The 15060-nt window shown below is 36.6% G+C and overlaps 1 protein-coding gene across 1 annotated transcript in view; it reads right to left on the bottom strand.

Moving 5' to 3' along the window:
* LOC127422864 (protocadherin-15-like) overlaps positions 1 to 15060 on the bottom strand; it is a 427222-nt gene that overhangs the window by 219481 nt on the left and 192681 nt on the right. Inside the window, exons 15-17 of the mRNA XM_051666673.1 lie at positions 12358 to 12507; positions 11315 to 11508; positions 254 to 386 (exon numbers count right to left, since the gene is read on the bottom strand). Of these exons, the coding sequence (XP_051522633.1) occupies positions 254 to 386; positions 11315 to 11508; positions 12358 to 12507 (477 nt within the window). The remainder of the gene's footprint in view (positions 1 to 253; positions 387 to 11314; positions 11509 to 12357; positions 12508 to 15060) is intronic.

Raw genomic sequence — 15060 nt, 5'->3', positions numbered from 1 at the left:
AAAATATTGCCGATGCAGCAACACTGGCTCAACCAATGCTGTGAGTTTTGGGCGGGACTTTTGTTATCTGATTTGCGTAAATCCTTAAGTGAACCGAACACCAAAAAATGCAAACAGCATGCACAAATAAACAACGTTATCAGTGAGCTCAATTCATTAGTGAACCCATTGTTTTCTAATACTACTGAGATCCTAATGTGAACAGTGTATGGTATTGGAATCATAACTCAGGTGGTGTGGAGAGGATGGTCACCTGTATGTTGAGCAGTGTGGCTCCAGTTCTCATAGCTTCACTGATCTCCAGGATGTATATAAGCTGGGGGAAACGGGGAGGACTCTGGTTGTTGGGTGGCAGCACCTCGATATACACTGTCGTGATGGAACTTCTGAGAAAACAGGCATAGTACAAATATAAACAGACTGATTTGTACTTGTATTTTGTTAAAGTGCTTATACTAATTCTTCCATACAAGAAAGAGAGTGTGTTTTTTTTTTTCCTTTCACAAAAGTCATCCTTTTAGGTGGAAATACAGTTCTATACAAATGAACTTCTGATTATGTGTCACTGATCTAATTTATGGGGGTGTTAATGGTCTCTTTCTGGTATCCTTCAACATATCGAAAGTATCTTTCCCAGAATTGCATCATTATGACATGACTTGAAAAATTAGATATAACTTTAAACAGACAAGATTAATAGGCAATTATTTCACAACTGTCTCATGAATAGTCTCAATAGTCACACATATTTAAAGTATTGAGGCTGTGCTAGTCTATCTAGCGATAATAAAGGACGATAATAAATTATTTTCTGTGGTATTGAACAACATGCAAGATGTACTGTTGATAGAGCTTAACTTATATTGAATATGGACCATTTGAAACATTTGTGTGACTAATACAGTATATAATGCAGCATTTTTTAAGCTGGTTTATGCCGATCTTAGTTGGATTTCAGCAGGTCTCGAGTTGGTTTAGCTGGTTTTCAGCTGGTCTCACAGTCTGAACAGCTGAAAACTGCCTAAAACCCTTTAAAACCAGCCAACAACAAGGCTTTTCTTTTTTCTTTTTTTTTCATCAGGGGACTCTGATATGGATTGTCTTATTAAAAAAAAAAAAGAATCACTGAAGCTGTAGTCTCTCTGATATGAGAACTTCAGTAAATACACATCAGAGGATGAGTAACAATAACAATCCCATCTTTTGGCTTCTTTTCTTCATGTTTAGTTGAAAACCCACCTGGTACTGTTCATAGTTTTATGACACATTGTATCAAGGCACTCATTGATGTGTGTGGAATTGCGATTGCAACATACTGTATTGGGGATGTTTTCAGTTTGGAAATGTTCCAATATGGTGGGTTTGTAAAAATGGATTTGATGCCAACGCACTCATAAAACTTCGATATATGAAATATAAAAAAAAAAAAAAAAAGATTATGAAAATAACTGTCTAGTTCTCATGAGCTGTACAGCCATCTGCCCAACACATATAATAAAACACCTGCTTCCTCTGGCTTTAACCATAAACCTTTCATTAAAAACTCTATAAAGTGGCTACACTCTTCCAACTAAGTATTAGTCTTTGGAGAAGAACTTTCATGTTAGCTACATTTTGTTCATTTGTGCATTCTGGGTGCTTTCAAACGTGTCTCAGTTAAATGAATAGTTCACCAAAAATACACATTTTATATCTAACTCACCAAAACACCAAAAATGCACCATTAAAATGTATGAAGAATACATTTAGGGGCAGTGGTGGCTCAGCGGTTAAGGCTCTGGGTTACTGATCAGAAGGTCAGGGGTTCAAGCCCCAGCACCGCCAAGATGCCACTGTTGGGCCCTTGAGCAAGGCCCTTGACCCTATCTGCTCCAGGGGTGCCGTATCATGGCTGACCCTGCACTCTGACCCCAGCCTAGCTGGGATATGTGAAAAAGAAGAATTTCACTGTATATGTGCAAATGTATAATGTGTGATAAATAAAGAAAATTATAAAATTAATTATTATAATTGAATAGGATTTTCAATTTTGGGTAAACTATCCTTTAAAAACTGAGCAACAACAGCAAATTGAAACGATGCATTTCCTGAATCCACACGTGGCCTGATTCTATTTCTGCTTCATTCTGCTGTATTGATCTAGTGGTCAAAATGAATTACAGAGTGCAGTGGCTAGTATGAATTGGACAGGAGGGAAGGTGGCAGCAATTGGAGTGAAAAGCCCTTCATTTCCGCTCTTCCAAGTGTCAGGTGGACAAGAGCTGGGGACAATATCGGCAGAGTGTTTTCCAGGATATTGCCGAAGCAAAATCTGTTACCCTGTGGTATTGTATACTGTAGACTGAACACTGCGAGGTTGTGTCAAGTGCTGGGTGATATACAGTATTGAATATTCACAATATACTGTATTTGCATTTTTGTTAAATATACTTATTTGTGACCTGCTCCATCATTGAGTCACTTTAGCCGAGAATCATACTTTAAGTAAAAAGGAAGGTCTCAGGTTTAATAAAGATATAAGTTTCATGTTTCTATGAAACCATTGCCTAGAAATAATCATTTAAATTATGGCTGTCATAAAACCTTGACTCTAAAGATTCCAAAAAAATTAAGAAATTATTTGTTTAACAGAATTAGAAGATTTATTAAAGCACATATTAAATAAAATACATGAATAACAATTTAAATGAAATATAATATATATATATTATATATACTGGCGGCCAAAAGTTTGGAATAATGTACATATTTTGCTCTTATGGAAAGAAATTGATACTTTTATTCACCAAAGTGGCATTCAACTTATCACAATGTATAGTCAGGACATTAATAACGTGAAACATTACTATTACAATTTAAAAAAAAAAAAAAATCAGAACTTCTTAAACTACTTCAAAAAGTGTTCTCCAAGTGCAGCAATGACAGCTTTGCAGATCCTTGGCATTCTAGCTGTCAGTTTGTCCAGATACTCAGGTGACATTTCACCCCACACTTCCTGTAGCACTTTCCATAGATGTGGCTGTCTTGTCGGACACTTCTCACGCACCTTAAGGTCTAGCTCAGGGGTCAGAAACCTTTTTTCAATGAGGAGCCAATTTTTACATTTTTGGTTGATGCATTTTTTTCGAAAGAGCCATAGCACAAACTAATAATTTAATATTTTCAAAAAACAAAGTTTTTCTATAAAATAAAATGTTTATTATGCCCACAGACTTCTCAAAAACACAAAAAGAAAACAAATATGTAACAATTAATAGGTAACACATTGCAATATGTAATGGAGTACACGTGTTTGTGTGGGTCTCCATAAAATTACTTCATTTTACAATTGTTCATGAAAAAGTTCACTTCCCTTTTGGGCTGGGCGATATGTAAAAAAAAATATTTGAAAGATAATCGCCTTAAAATATATTGCGATATCCGATTTTGTCGTCAACCCCCTTCCGAGGGTCAGTGAATATTTTTGCTTTATTGATTTTGCTTTAAAAATTAATTTATTGAAACATGAAAAACTTAAAATACATTTCTAAATTCAAATTGCATTTTAAACGAATTGAAAAAGCAATCAAAGTGATCAAAAGTGATCAAAAAGGAGTTTTTATTTTGTTTGTTTATTTAACAGGGACAATACACTAGGCATTAATAAGCCTAAGGTACTCAATGTTCACCTCGCTGAAAAGATTTCAGCCATTTTTTCAACTTTGTAGAGAAAACTGTGAGTTCTGATTGCAACTTTAAATCTACAGGCATAGTGTTCCATAGATGTGAACCTTTCACTGAAAAGGATGATTGACCCACAGCAGTTCTACATCTACGAACTCTACAATTCCCACTTACTGCCCCTCTGGTCTTTGCCCCATCACTACTGTATTTTTGTATCAACTGACAGATTACATCAGGGGCATGGCCATATATACACTTAAATACTGTTTTTATAAATGAAAACTTTAAAGAATTATCAAAACTTAATAAATCATACTTTTGAACAATTTGACAATGATGCCATTTCATTGGTTTCTGATCCATTACTTTTAAAGTTTGTTTGTATAATGACATTACAGGTTTAACAACTGATTGAGAAGACTGACCCCAAATTATCACACAATAGGTCATATGTGATATCATAGTATGCATAAACATTTGAGCTGCTTTAAGAGATATACATGGTCTTATCATACGAAAACAGTTCAAATTTGTCTTAATATGAGCATCAAACTTAAGCTTAGATGACACCTAAATATTTAAATTCACTCACTTCCTTGATTTCCTTTTGGTCAGTTTTGATTTTAAATCCATCCAGCGATTTGTTCTTTAGTGAAAAACACATTGAAACTGTTTTGTTGTAATTTAAAGTTAAACAGTTATCCTGCAGCCACTGGGAAACACTGACCAGTTGCCTGGTTAACATTTCTGAAGCCAAATGAGAAGTTTCTGCTGTTACATAAATAATTGTGTCATCTGCATACATTTGACAACCGACCTCTTTGCAACTTTCAGGTAAATCATTTATATACAAACAATCATATATATATATATATATATATATATATAACCACCTCCCCGAATCCAAACATTTAACTGTCTACAACGGTCCCATTTGCCATCACGAAAGTATCAGTCAGTGACTGAAATGAACTGGCCATGGAGACGGTGTTAGGATCCATGTGCAGTAAGTTTATTAAAGTACACAAGCAAACAATCCAAATCGGCAGGCAAATAGAGGTAGTTGTAAAGCAGGCGGTATAATCCAGTAAACCAAAAAGACAGTCCAACAAGGCAAACAAAACAAAGGGGTATCCAAAGGCAATAAATCCAGGAAAACAGAAAATGGTCATAACAAGAGAACAGTCAGCAATGGCAATGGAAAAATGCTTGGTAAGGCAGGGTAAACTGGCAATATTTCACAAAGTCAAAATGGAACAGCATGGTATTTATATAGTTTAAACAGGAAGTCACCAAAGAAGAAACGGTACAGAGTTAATATTTGGGAGAGGGCTCCCTCTGGTGGTTGGTAGGAGGGGTAACAACCTTGGATGTTACAGCGACAACAGGTGAAAAATTACTAATATCCTACAAATTAAGAACTAAAGACAATTAAACATGTAAAGATAATAATTATCCTAATCATAATAAATAAGCCTAATAAATTACCATGTGTTCCCCAAAAAATGCTGCCAAATGTGTGTTCTTATCGAATGTGTTTGTATTGCACTTTGGTAATACAGTTTATGCTGCCTAAAGAAAATAGCACTCAATTTTAGGTTCAAGATGTGTTATATTATTATTTTTTTTCTATTTAATCACTACCGTCCTTGTTTCTTTAATACAAATATTATATATATATATATATATATATATATATATATATTATATATAACAGAGTTGCGTTCAAAAGGCTTAAAAGCGAACTGCTCCGTGGAAATAAAGCGAAACTCACAGCACCTTCTGAGATGACCGGAGATCATTTGCAGCATTCTCATAGATGACTCATATTCTTACAAAAAGTTTTCAGATGAATGAAACAGAGAAAAAGGGTCCCGCTGCACTCCTCAGAACAAACAGTGAATCAGACACAAGCAGTGACGGCTTTTCTTTTGTCTGTTTTTATATAATAAAAATATAACAAAGTATCTTCAAGCACGTCTTGGTGACTAACAGCATTTCTTGTCATGTGTCACTCCGAGACGTCTTACAGGTCACCCGCCTGTTGCGGGTAGATGAGCAAAATTACTCACACATGAAATACCTGCATTTGGACAAGGAGCTCGGGAACTGGATTGAGCCTCTTTGCATTTGGCGGGTGGCAGGTGCTATTTCACACCCTGGGCCAGGGGCAGACTGGGAAGAAAATTCACCCTGGGATTTTACATAGAAACTGGCCCAAACGTTGTTGAGGTGGGGGAGGGGGGGTTGCTGTCCTTTTCTGCATATCGCTGCCCCCTTCAGCCGTTTTGTGGCGCGTTCTGCATAACGAAGCGGCCCATGCGGCCCTATTTCGCGGCCGGCACACCAGGAAAAGTCCCATTTCTCCCAATGGCCAGTCCGCCACTGCCCTGGGCGCACATAAAAAATAACGACCGTTCGTAAAATCGCTCATAGAAAATGCTCTTAATCGCTAAGATCAATAATTATTGGCAAAAGAGGCCCTGAACTCTATGCGTGTCTAGGAGAAGCGCTTTCATTGCACTCGTGAACAGCGGAGCTCACTGCGCACACATATCAAATCAGACGCGCATCGGCAGCTTTTCTTTCGTATGTTCTTCAAAATCACACATTTCGTCAAACGCACGTCTTTGTGTCTAATTTCTTGTGATACAGTATATCACTCCGAGAAGTCTTACAGGTCGCCCTCCACAGTGGCTGTTACATCAGCAAAATGAATTTCAGGCAGGTGTTAATTACAAACCTTGTTCAACAGGAGTAGTCTGTACAACAAATTCGGGAGACAGGAAATCAAAACAGTGTCTATAACTTCAAGCTTTGCAATCACACCCACACTTTCTGCAGGAAAATGATATCTAGAAAGTTTTAAACGATCATATGTTGGTGAATGGTGAGACACCTGGTGAGCCACTTGATTTTTAACAAAGAGCCACTTGTGGCTCACAAGCCATAGGTTCCTGACCCCTGGTCAAGCTGATCCTACAAAAGCTCAATGGGGTTAAGATCCATAACACTCTTTTCCAATTATCTGTTTTCCAATGTCTGTGTTTCTTTGCCCACTCTAACCATTTCTTTCTGTATTTCTGTTTCAAAAGTGGCTTTTTCTTTGCAATTCTTCCCGTATGGCCTGCACCCCTGAGTCTTCTCTTTACTGTTGTACAAGAAACTGGTGTTCAGCGGGTAGAATTCAATGAAGCTGTCAGCTGAGGAAATGTGAGGCATCTATTTCTCAAACTAGAGACTCTGATGTACTTATCCTCTTGTTTAGTTGTACATCAGTCTTCAACATCTCTTTCTGTCCTTGTTAGAGCCAGTTGTCCTTTGTCTTTGAAGACTCTAGTGTACACCTTTGTATGAAATCTTCAGTTTTTGGCAATTTCAAGCATTGTACAGCCTTCATTCCTTAAAACAATGATTGACTGACGAGTTCTAGTGAAAGCTATTTCTTTTTTGCCATTTTTGACCTAATAATGACCTTAAGACATGCCAGTCTATTGCATACTGTGGCAACTCAAAAACAAACACAAAGACAATGTTAAGCTTCATTTAATGAACCAAATAGTGGTAAAATGTGTTTGATATAATGGCAAGTGATTTTTCTAGTACCAAATTAGCAATTTATTATGATTACTCAAGGATAAGGTGTTGGAGTGATGGGGCCTGTCTAGATTTGATAAAAATTACTTTTTTTCAAGTAGTGATGGTGCTGTCTTTTACATCAGTAATGTCCTGACTATACTTTGTGATCAGTTGAATGCCACTTTGGTGAATTAAAGTATCAATTTCCTTCAGAAACAGCAAAATCTGTACATTTTTCCAAACTTTTGGCCGCCAGTGTATATATAATGTAGGGACAATGCTCTTGCTTGTTCAGTGTGCACATGTGAATTCAATCAATGTCTACAGTATATACAGTAGCATCATCACCAGCTCATAAAGCATACCTGAAACATATGAATGTATTTACACTTGGAAATGCACCTGCACACACACACACTGCCCAAACACACACACCTCAGAGCTATTGTTGCATCTCTAACACTAATTGTATTAAAATGTTTGCAATACGCTCTTCTTTAGAGTTTACATTACATGAGAAATGATAATTTCAGCAAATTGCATTGTATCTTTCAACGTTCCATCTGATGATCATTCATGTGTTTGTATCTTGCTTTAATTTGTAGTAAAGAGGTGGGCTGATCGGAGGAGAGAGTGAATTGACAGCAGCTGAAGCGATTGGTCACACCACATTAAAGAGCAAAAAATAAATAAATAAATAAATAAATTAATTAATTTCTAGAGTATTAGAACATATGACGAGATGTTTCAATACTCAGCATTGTGCTTACTGCTCTTAGCAGCTTAAATGCCATTAGAGTTTTAACAGTAAGTTTGATTCATTTTCAAGGATATGTATGTTTAAAGGTGCAATATGTAACATTTTTCATGTAATATTTGCTTTTTTTTGCCAATGTGTGAATGGCTTGTAACGCAACTTAAAAATGAGCCCTTCCCGGACTTCCTAGGTTGCCTATTAAAGCCTGTAGACTGATTTTCATGCAAAGGGAGTGGGTCGCTTTTGCCGGGAAAATCTAAAGTATGTGACGTTTATGCGCATTCCTGAGAGCCTTGCCTCAGTGCTTCCACTATTCAACAGCGTCAACAGACAGTCTGCAACACTAGGTAACGTTATCTTAGAGATGGAAATCAGAAAACGTCCGGCTCCCAGCACAACACTGACTTCTACACAATCTCCGAGTAAGCCAAAAAAAAAAAAAAAAAAAAAAAAAACATTTATCTACTGAATCCCATCTGGCTAAGCGGAAACGTGATCGTGGTCGAGCGAAAACTAGAGTGAACATCGGCAGGGCATTTGATTCCTGGAGGGACCTTCATTTGGTTTTGGGGATCAAAACCGACCCTGAATTGGCGTTCTTCTTATTGGACAGGTAAGCTTACATAACTGCAAAGCATGTGAAATATAGTGCCATAAGGATTGATCTGTGTCATTTTAGCTAACTTGACCTTGCCTGCTAAAGTTGACAAATTGCAAGCTACCTTGCTTTGTAACTTTCAAATAATTTAAACGATCTTCTCTTTATGCTAAATGTCAGGTTAATGTCAATGTTAATCTGTAATTATTCAGCAAGATAAACTACAATAATACATGAAATGAATGCTAGACAATTTTCAAGATAATGCAAAAAGCTCCATTCATTAGTGTAACGTAACTTGGTTATCCAGAAAATATATACATTCTATTATTATAAAGCAATAGCGCATCGATATATCAAAATGACAGTTGTGATGGAATCACATCAATACTGAATTGTGTCAACATACTTATAATGTACAGTCTATTTTATAGACTACTGTCATCATCCACCAAATTTAGCTAACAGCTATTGATAAAGCTGGCTAGCTAGCTAACGCCAACATAGGCTATCGTATAAATACAGTCGATGTATCATGCAAAGAAAAGTGATTACTTCAAACTACAGTCTCGCATAGTCAGACCTATATCCACACTTTGTTTTAGCCCTGTTCCAGCACTGGAGAGTCAAATATAATATGCAGTCTCAAAATTTCTAGTAAAACAATCATAACTGTGTAGTTTTATTTATGCTGCCTCATCTGTCAGCATGATGCCGGTGAATCACGTTCAGTCTCTTTGTACGTTACGTCATTGTTTTGGTCGATGCTCGCCTCCCTATGGAGTGTGCGCGCGCGAACACGAGCAACAGGCAGCTGGCTGCAGTTCACTTAACGGCCACAGGTGTCATTAATAACAAGGGTTTCTAAATCTTACATACTGCACCTTTAAACTATATGTTTAAGATTTAAATCTCTGATTAAATAATTGTTTTGGGTTACAACTCAAATGTTCATAGAAGTCTCTGAATGGCATTTTTGAAATTCAAAATGCTTTAGTAAAAGATATGCAGGTAAATATGACTATGTTTATAAATATTACTACATATTGCTATTACACTGCCTGGCCAAAAAAAAAAAAAAAAAAAGTTGCATACACTAATATTTAGTTGGACCACCTTTAGCTTTGATTATGGTGCACATTCGTTGTGGCATTGTTTCGACAACCTTAAGCAATGTCACAACGTTTATTTCTGTCCAGATTTGCATACATTTTTGGCCAAGATCTTGTATTGATGACGGAAGAGTCGAACCACTCCGTAAAGTCTTCTCCAGCCCATCCCAAAGACTTTCAATGGGGTTAAGGATAGGAATCTGTGGTGGCCAATTAATGTGTGAAAATGATTCCTCATGCTCTCTGAACCACTCTTTCACAATTTGAGCCTGATGAATCTTGGCATTGTCGTCCTGGAATATGCCCGTGCCGTCAGGGAAGAAAAAATCCATTGGTGGGATAATCTGGTCATTCAGTACATTCAGGTAGACAGCTGACTTCAGTTAGTTGCTGCATAACGATGCAGAGCCTAGACCTGTCCAATTGAAGCAACCCCAGATCATAACACTGCCTCCAGAGGCTTGTACAGTGGGCACTATGCATGACGGGTGCAACGCTTCATGTGCTTCCCTTCTTACCCTGACGCACCCATCACTTTGGAATAGGGCAAATCTGGACTCATCAGACCACATGACCTTTTTCCATTGCTCCACAGTCCAATCTTCATGCTCCCTAGCAAATTAAAGTATTTTTTATTTTTTTTCCATTAGCCTCACTAACAAGTGGCTTTCTTGTGGCCACACAGCTGTTTAGTCCCAAAGTTCTCGTTGTATTGTGTGTGTAGAAATGCTCTTACTTTCACTATTAAACATAGCCATGAATTCTACTGTCAATATTTTACGATGTGACTTCAACAAGCGTTTTAGTGATCTCTGATCACGATAATTCAAAATTTTTTGTATCGCATTTCTTCCACGAAGCTGACGGTTCACCACTATCCTTCCAGGTTTTAATAATGCATTGGACAGTTCTTATCCAATTCCAGTGATTTCAGCTTCCATCTTCTTAGATGTTTTCTTTGCTTGATGCAGGCCAATAATTTACCCCTTCTGAAACACATCTTATCCACGACCACGGGATACGTCTTCCGACATGGTTGTTTATGAAATGAGAATCTACACACTGCATCAGTTAGGGTTAGAAGAATTGTTGCCAGATGAAACATATTAATCACTGCAATAATGATCCAGTCATAGGCTCTTAAGTATCTGCTTATTTAAATCCAAACAGCAACTCTTTTTTTTTTTTTGGCCAGGCAGTGTATTGTGCATATACTGTAAATAAAGGATTCAATATCATTCTTCTTTGTGTCTACCATTTAGTGTGGAAAAACATGTCTTTATTAGTTTTAACAAGATTTTTACTGTTTTCATTCTCGCATTGAACAATTGAATAGAATTGAAATGATGACTCCATTGACTGAAAAATACATAAATAAATAAATAAATAAGCCATTTCAGAGTAAATACATTAATAGAGATATACTGTATATTAAATACTGTCAAAAAGCTAAAGCTGAAAAAAAAAAAAAAAAAATATATATATATATATATATATATATATATATATATATATATATATATATATATATCAACTGGGTGTTAATTATCAAGTTGAGTGTACTGGGCACTTTTTTTTAACCCCATTGCATTTCAGTTCATTTACCTTCGTTGGGACACAGGACCATTGTCTGAGGCCCTAACGGTTAGTGCGTAAGTGTGGCCCATGGTCAGGTTGACACCGGGCACCACAGTGATTAGTCCTGTACAGTCATTGATGCTGAAGTGTCCCTGATCCCCCGCCAGGATTTTGTAGCTTACAAGCCCGTTGGGACCGTTGTCAGCATCTACTGCTGTCAGCTGAAAATAAAATAAATTGATGCTGTTATTTTGCATAATTTTGGAGTGGACCTACAAAGGTAAAACCAAAAAAGCAATGCATGTTAATCCTATTATGTGAATAAAGATATATTATTTAAATTGTAAAGTATTGACACATCATGGCAGTGTTTGTTGTTCTTCCTCATGCATATAAAAAAAAAAAAAAAAAAAAAAAAAAAACTACAGTCATGACAATTTAATGAGAAACACAGTGGGGAATAATGGTAATAAAAAAAAATAAAAAAATAAAAATAAAAAAAACATCAAATGTAAAACGTAAAACATAATTGACCGTAATGTGAATCTGGATGGGGAATGTACTTAAAATAATTTCACAATGTAAAAATACTTAATCCTAGAATAGGCTTCATTTTCTTTATGCAAAATGTAATGTCTAATTTCTTTGGATTTTGAGGTGAATTATAACCCAGACCTGGTTTTCATTAATTTTTTCACTGATATGCACCACTGATATCTTTTGGCTCACTGATACTACAGATGGGAAGCCAAAAATAAATTCCAGAGCCTCTAAAAAGTGACAACAACCACCACAAAGGAGAGCAGTTAACCTTTTCCAATTATACAACTTTCACTTTTTAAAGTTGATTTCTGGGGGCCAATCTTTCAGTATGTCAGAGCAAATCTGCAGTTAACTCATTCCCCTATTGCAAAAGGATTAGTTATGCACACATTTCCAAAGAAAATTTCTGTTAAGACGAAGACTAAACAGAGATCCGAGCAGTTATTCCATCACTAAGCCCCTCATAAATGAGGGAACTACAGCTATTAATTCAAATGAGTGGATTAATGGTGCAAGTTATTGATTACCTGTAGGACTGTGTCCCCGAGCAGCATGTCTGTGTACACACTGACGCTGTATGAGACGTTGGGGAAGGTGGGTGTGTTGTCATTGGCATCGATCACAGTGATATTCACGGTGACTGGAGAGCTCTCCTGAACTCCATCTGAAGCAATCATCTATGGACAGAAGGAAACAATAAAACTGTTTCATTACAGATGGTCATGGTGTAATTGTGGTGTGTATTCTGATACACTTCACATGAACTGAAAAAAGTGCTTAAAATGCGAACGGATTAACCTATTAGGAATAACAACATTTAACAATTAAATTCAAAATTACTAGGGCTAAATATGGCTGCTGTACTCTTTTTTTTTTCTTTGTTTTTCATTTATTATTCAAGCAAAATAAACAATTTATGATACCATTGTTGTCAGATATTATTACTGATTTAAACTGTTATCTGAATGCAATCTTGACTAACATTGTGTAAAGGTTCTAACAGGAAGGAAGCGGGAAGCAGGTTGGCAGTCCAGGTAAATCAGCTTTTATTCAAGTGTTTAGCTTCACAGACAAAATATAGGCTTTTCAGCTTCATAAACAAAGAGAAGGCTTTTCAGCTTCATAAACAAAGAGCAGGCTTTTCAGCTTCACACAACACTAAACAGGCTTTCAGATACAGACGTGGCTTTTCAGCTTCACGCAACTCTCTCTTCCTCGTTCACATTCTCGGTGGCCTTTTCAAGCCCATCTCCATCGTCACTGTAATGAAACAGGTGTTATGCATCATTAATCACCAGGTGATGGTCCTTACTGCTTCCTCTCTCCCCAGTGACAGACACACGACCACGTCTCGCTCCACACATTGGTTGGGAAAGAAGTGTATTTTTAAAGTTTTAATGTTCGATTTATTTTACACAAACCTATCTATTTGCTCCGGAAGACATTAACTGATCGACTGAAATCTTGTGGATTATTTTTATGCTGCCTAAATATGCCCTATGGACTGTCAAATAGACAGCAGTCTAATCGCTCCTGTTTACTTTCATTGGACATATAGAGCTAAAATGTGCTTATAAAAATCTTCACTTCGGTTCTGCTGAAGAAGGAAAGCCATACACATCTGGGATGGCTTAAAGGTAAGTAAATCATGAGAGGATTCTCAACTAACCCTTTCTCTTATTTTTTCTTCCTAAACGATTTAAGCTTAAAGCACCACCTAAATGCAAAGCATGTTTTTGCAAATTCTGACGTCAGCATAGCTAATCGAGAGCAGGCAGCATAGAATGAGTAAGGGGCCATTCACACAGGATGCATTCTCACGTTAAAAGGCAGCTGGATTGAGCACAACAAAATGGAACAGAATGCAATGGTATCAAGACGCATTTTTCACACTTGAACTATTTGTCTTGACAATTACATCATAAAAATGTGGGCTCATGGCGAAAGACACAAAAAAACAGCAGGCTGTGATGCAACAACCAAAGATGTTTACTCTTTGTTTACCAAAAATATTGTAGACGGAATGCAATAACGTGTCCTGTGGGAACAAAGAAAACTGGATTGCTGTGGACTGTAGGCCAGTGAAAGACTTATGTTTAACGATATGGAGATAAACCACACAAAATATTTGGACTTCTAAAGACACTTTTTATTAATGTATATTTAATGTTATCATCTGCTATAACGTAATATATTTGAATGATGTTCTATCAAATATAGGTATATGGGATTTATTTGATTAATCTGCATACCATGTAATTAATTTGATTAGAATAACTCATCGATTGACAGCCCTAATAATAACACATCATGCACTGATTAATCATTTTAAATTATTATTATTATTATTATTATTATTATTATTATTAAATAGGGAAAGCTAAAAGAATAATTAAACATTTGAAAAATAGAAACATATCTTGTGATAAGAAAAAAGAAAAAAGGTTTGCGATAGCAAGACCTAGCCACATAATTAAAATTAATGCTTGTGTGGAAGGAACAGTCCATTGGCAGTACTCCCAACTGCCATACTAACATTCAGCTAGACTAATGGGAGATCACAGTTCTGGACTGTACTGTGGAAGGGCGAAGTGTTTCTGTCAACCTCCACTTATAACAGCTGAAGTTATAATCAAAGGCACAGAAGGTTTACCAAGTCAAATATTTGGACTAAGAGGCAACAAAAATGTAATAAAAACAACATCTGAAGACATGATGAAAAAATGTGTGGTGGTAAAGAAAAAAAAATAAAGCTATTCTTTGTTAACTTAAGGCTGTAGTGTGTAGTGGCCCTGATTTACTAAGATCTCAAATAAGGGGTAATAATTTCCTTATGCTATCTTGCGTGACATGCGGGTGATTTATTTGTGTGTGGTAATTGTACCAAATAGACGCTCACTCACAGTACGGCTCTTACTAAATACCTTCTTCTTTTTCCTTTTTTTTTTTTCCTTCCCCCCCAGAACTTCTTAAACTACTTCAAAGAATTCTCATCAAAAAATCCTCCACGTGCAGTAATGAAAGCTTTGCAGATCCTTGGCATTCAAGCTGTCAGTTTGTCCAGATACTCAGGTGACATTTCACCCCACACTTCCTGTAGCACTTGCCATAGATGTGGCTGTCTTGTCGGACACTTCTCACACACCTTACAGTCTAGCTGGTCCCACAAAAGCTCAATGGGGTTAAGATCCATAACACTCTTTTCCAATTATCTGTTGTCCAATGTCTGT

This window comes from Myxocyprinus asiaticus, chromosome 32 (assembly GCF_019703515.2).
Source record: "Myxocyprinus asiaticus isolate MX2 ecotype Aquarium Trade chromosome 32, UBuf_Myxa_2, whole genome shotgun sequence".
NCBI classification, from domain to species: domain Eukaryota; kingdom Metazoa; phylum Chordata; class Actinopteri; order Cypriniformes; family Catostomidae; genus Myxocyprinus; species Myxocyprinus asiaticus.
The sequence above is the reverse complement of the archived record's forward strand: the minus strand, read 5'-3'. Positions and strand labels throughout refer to the sequence as shown.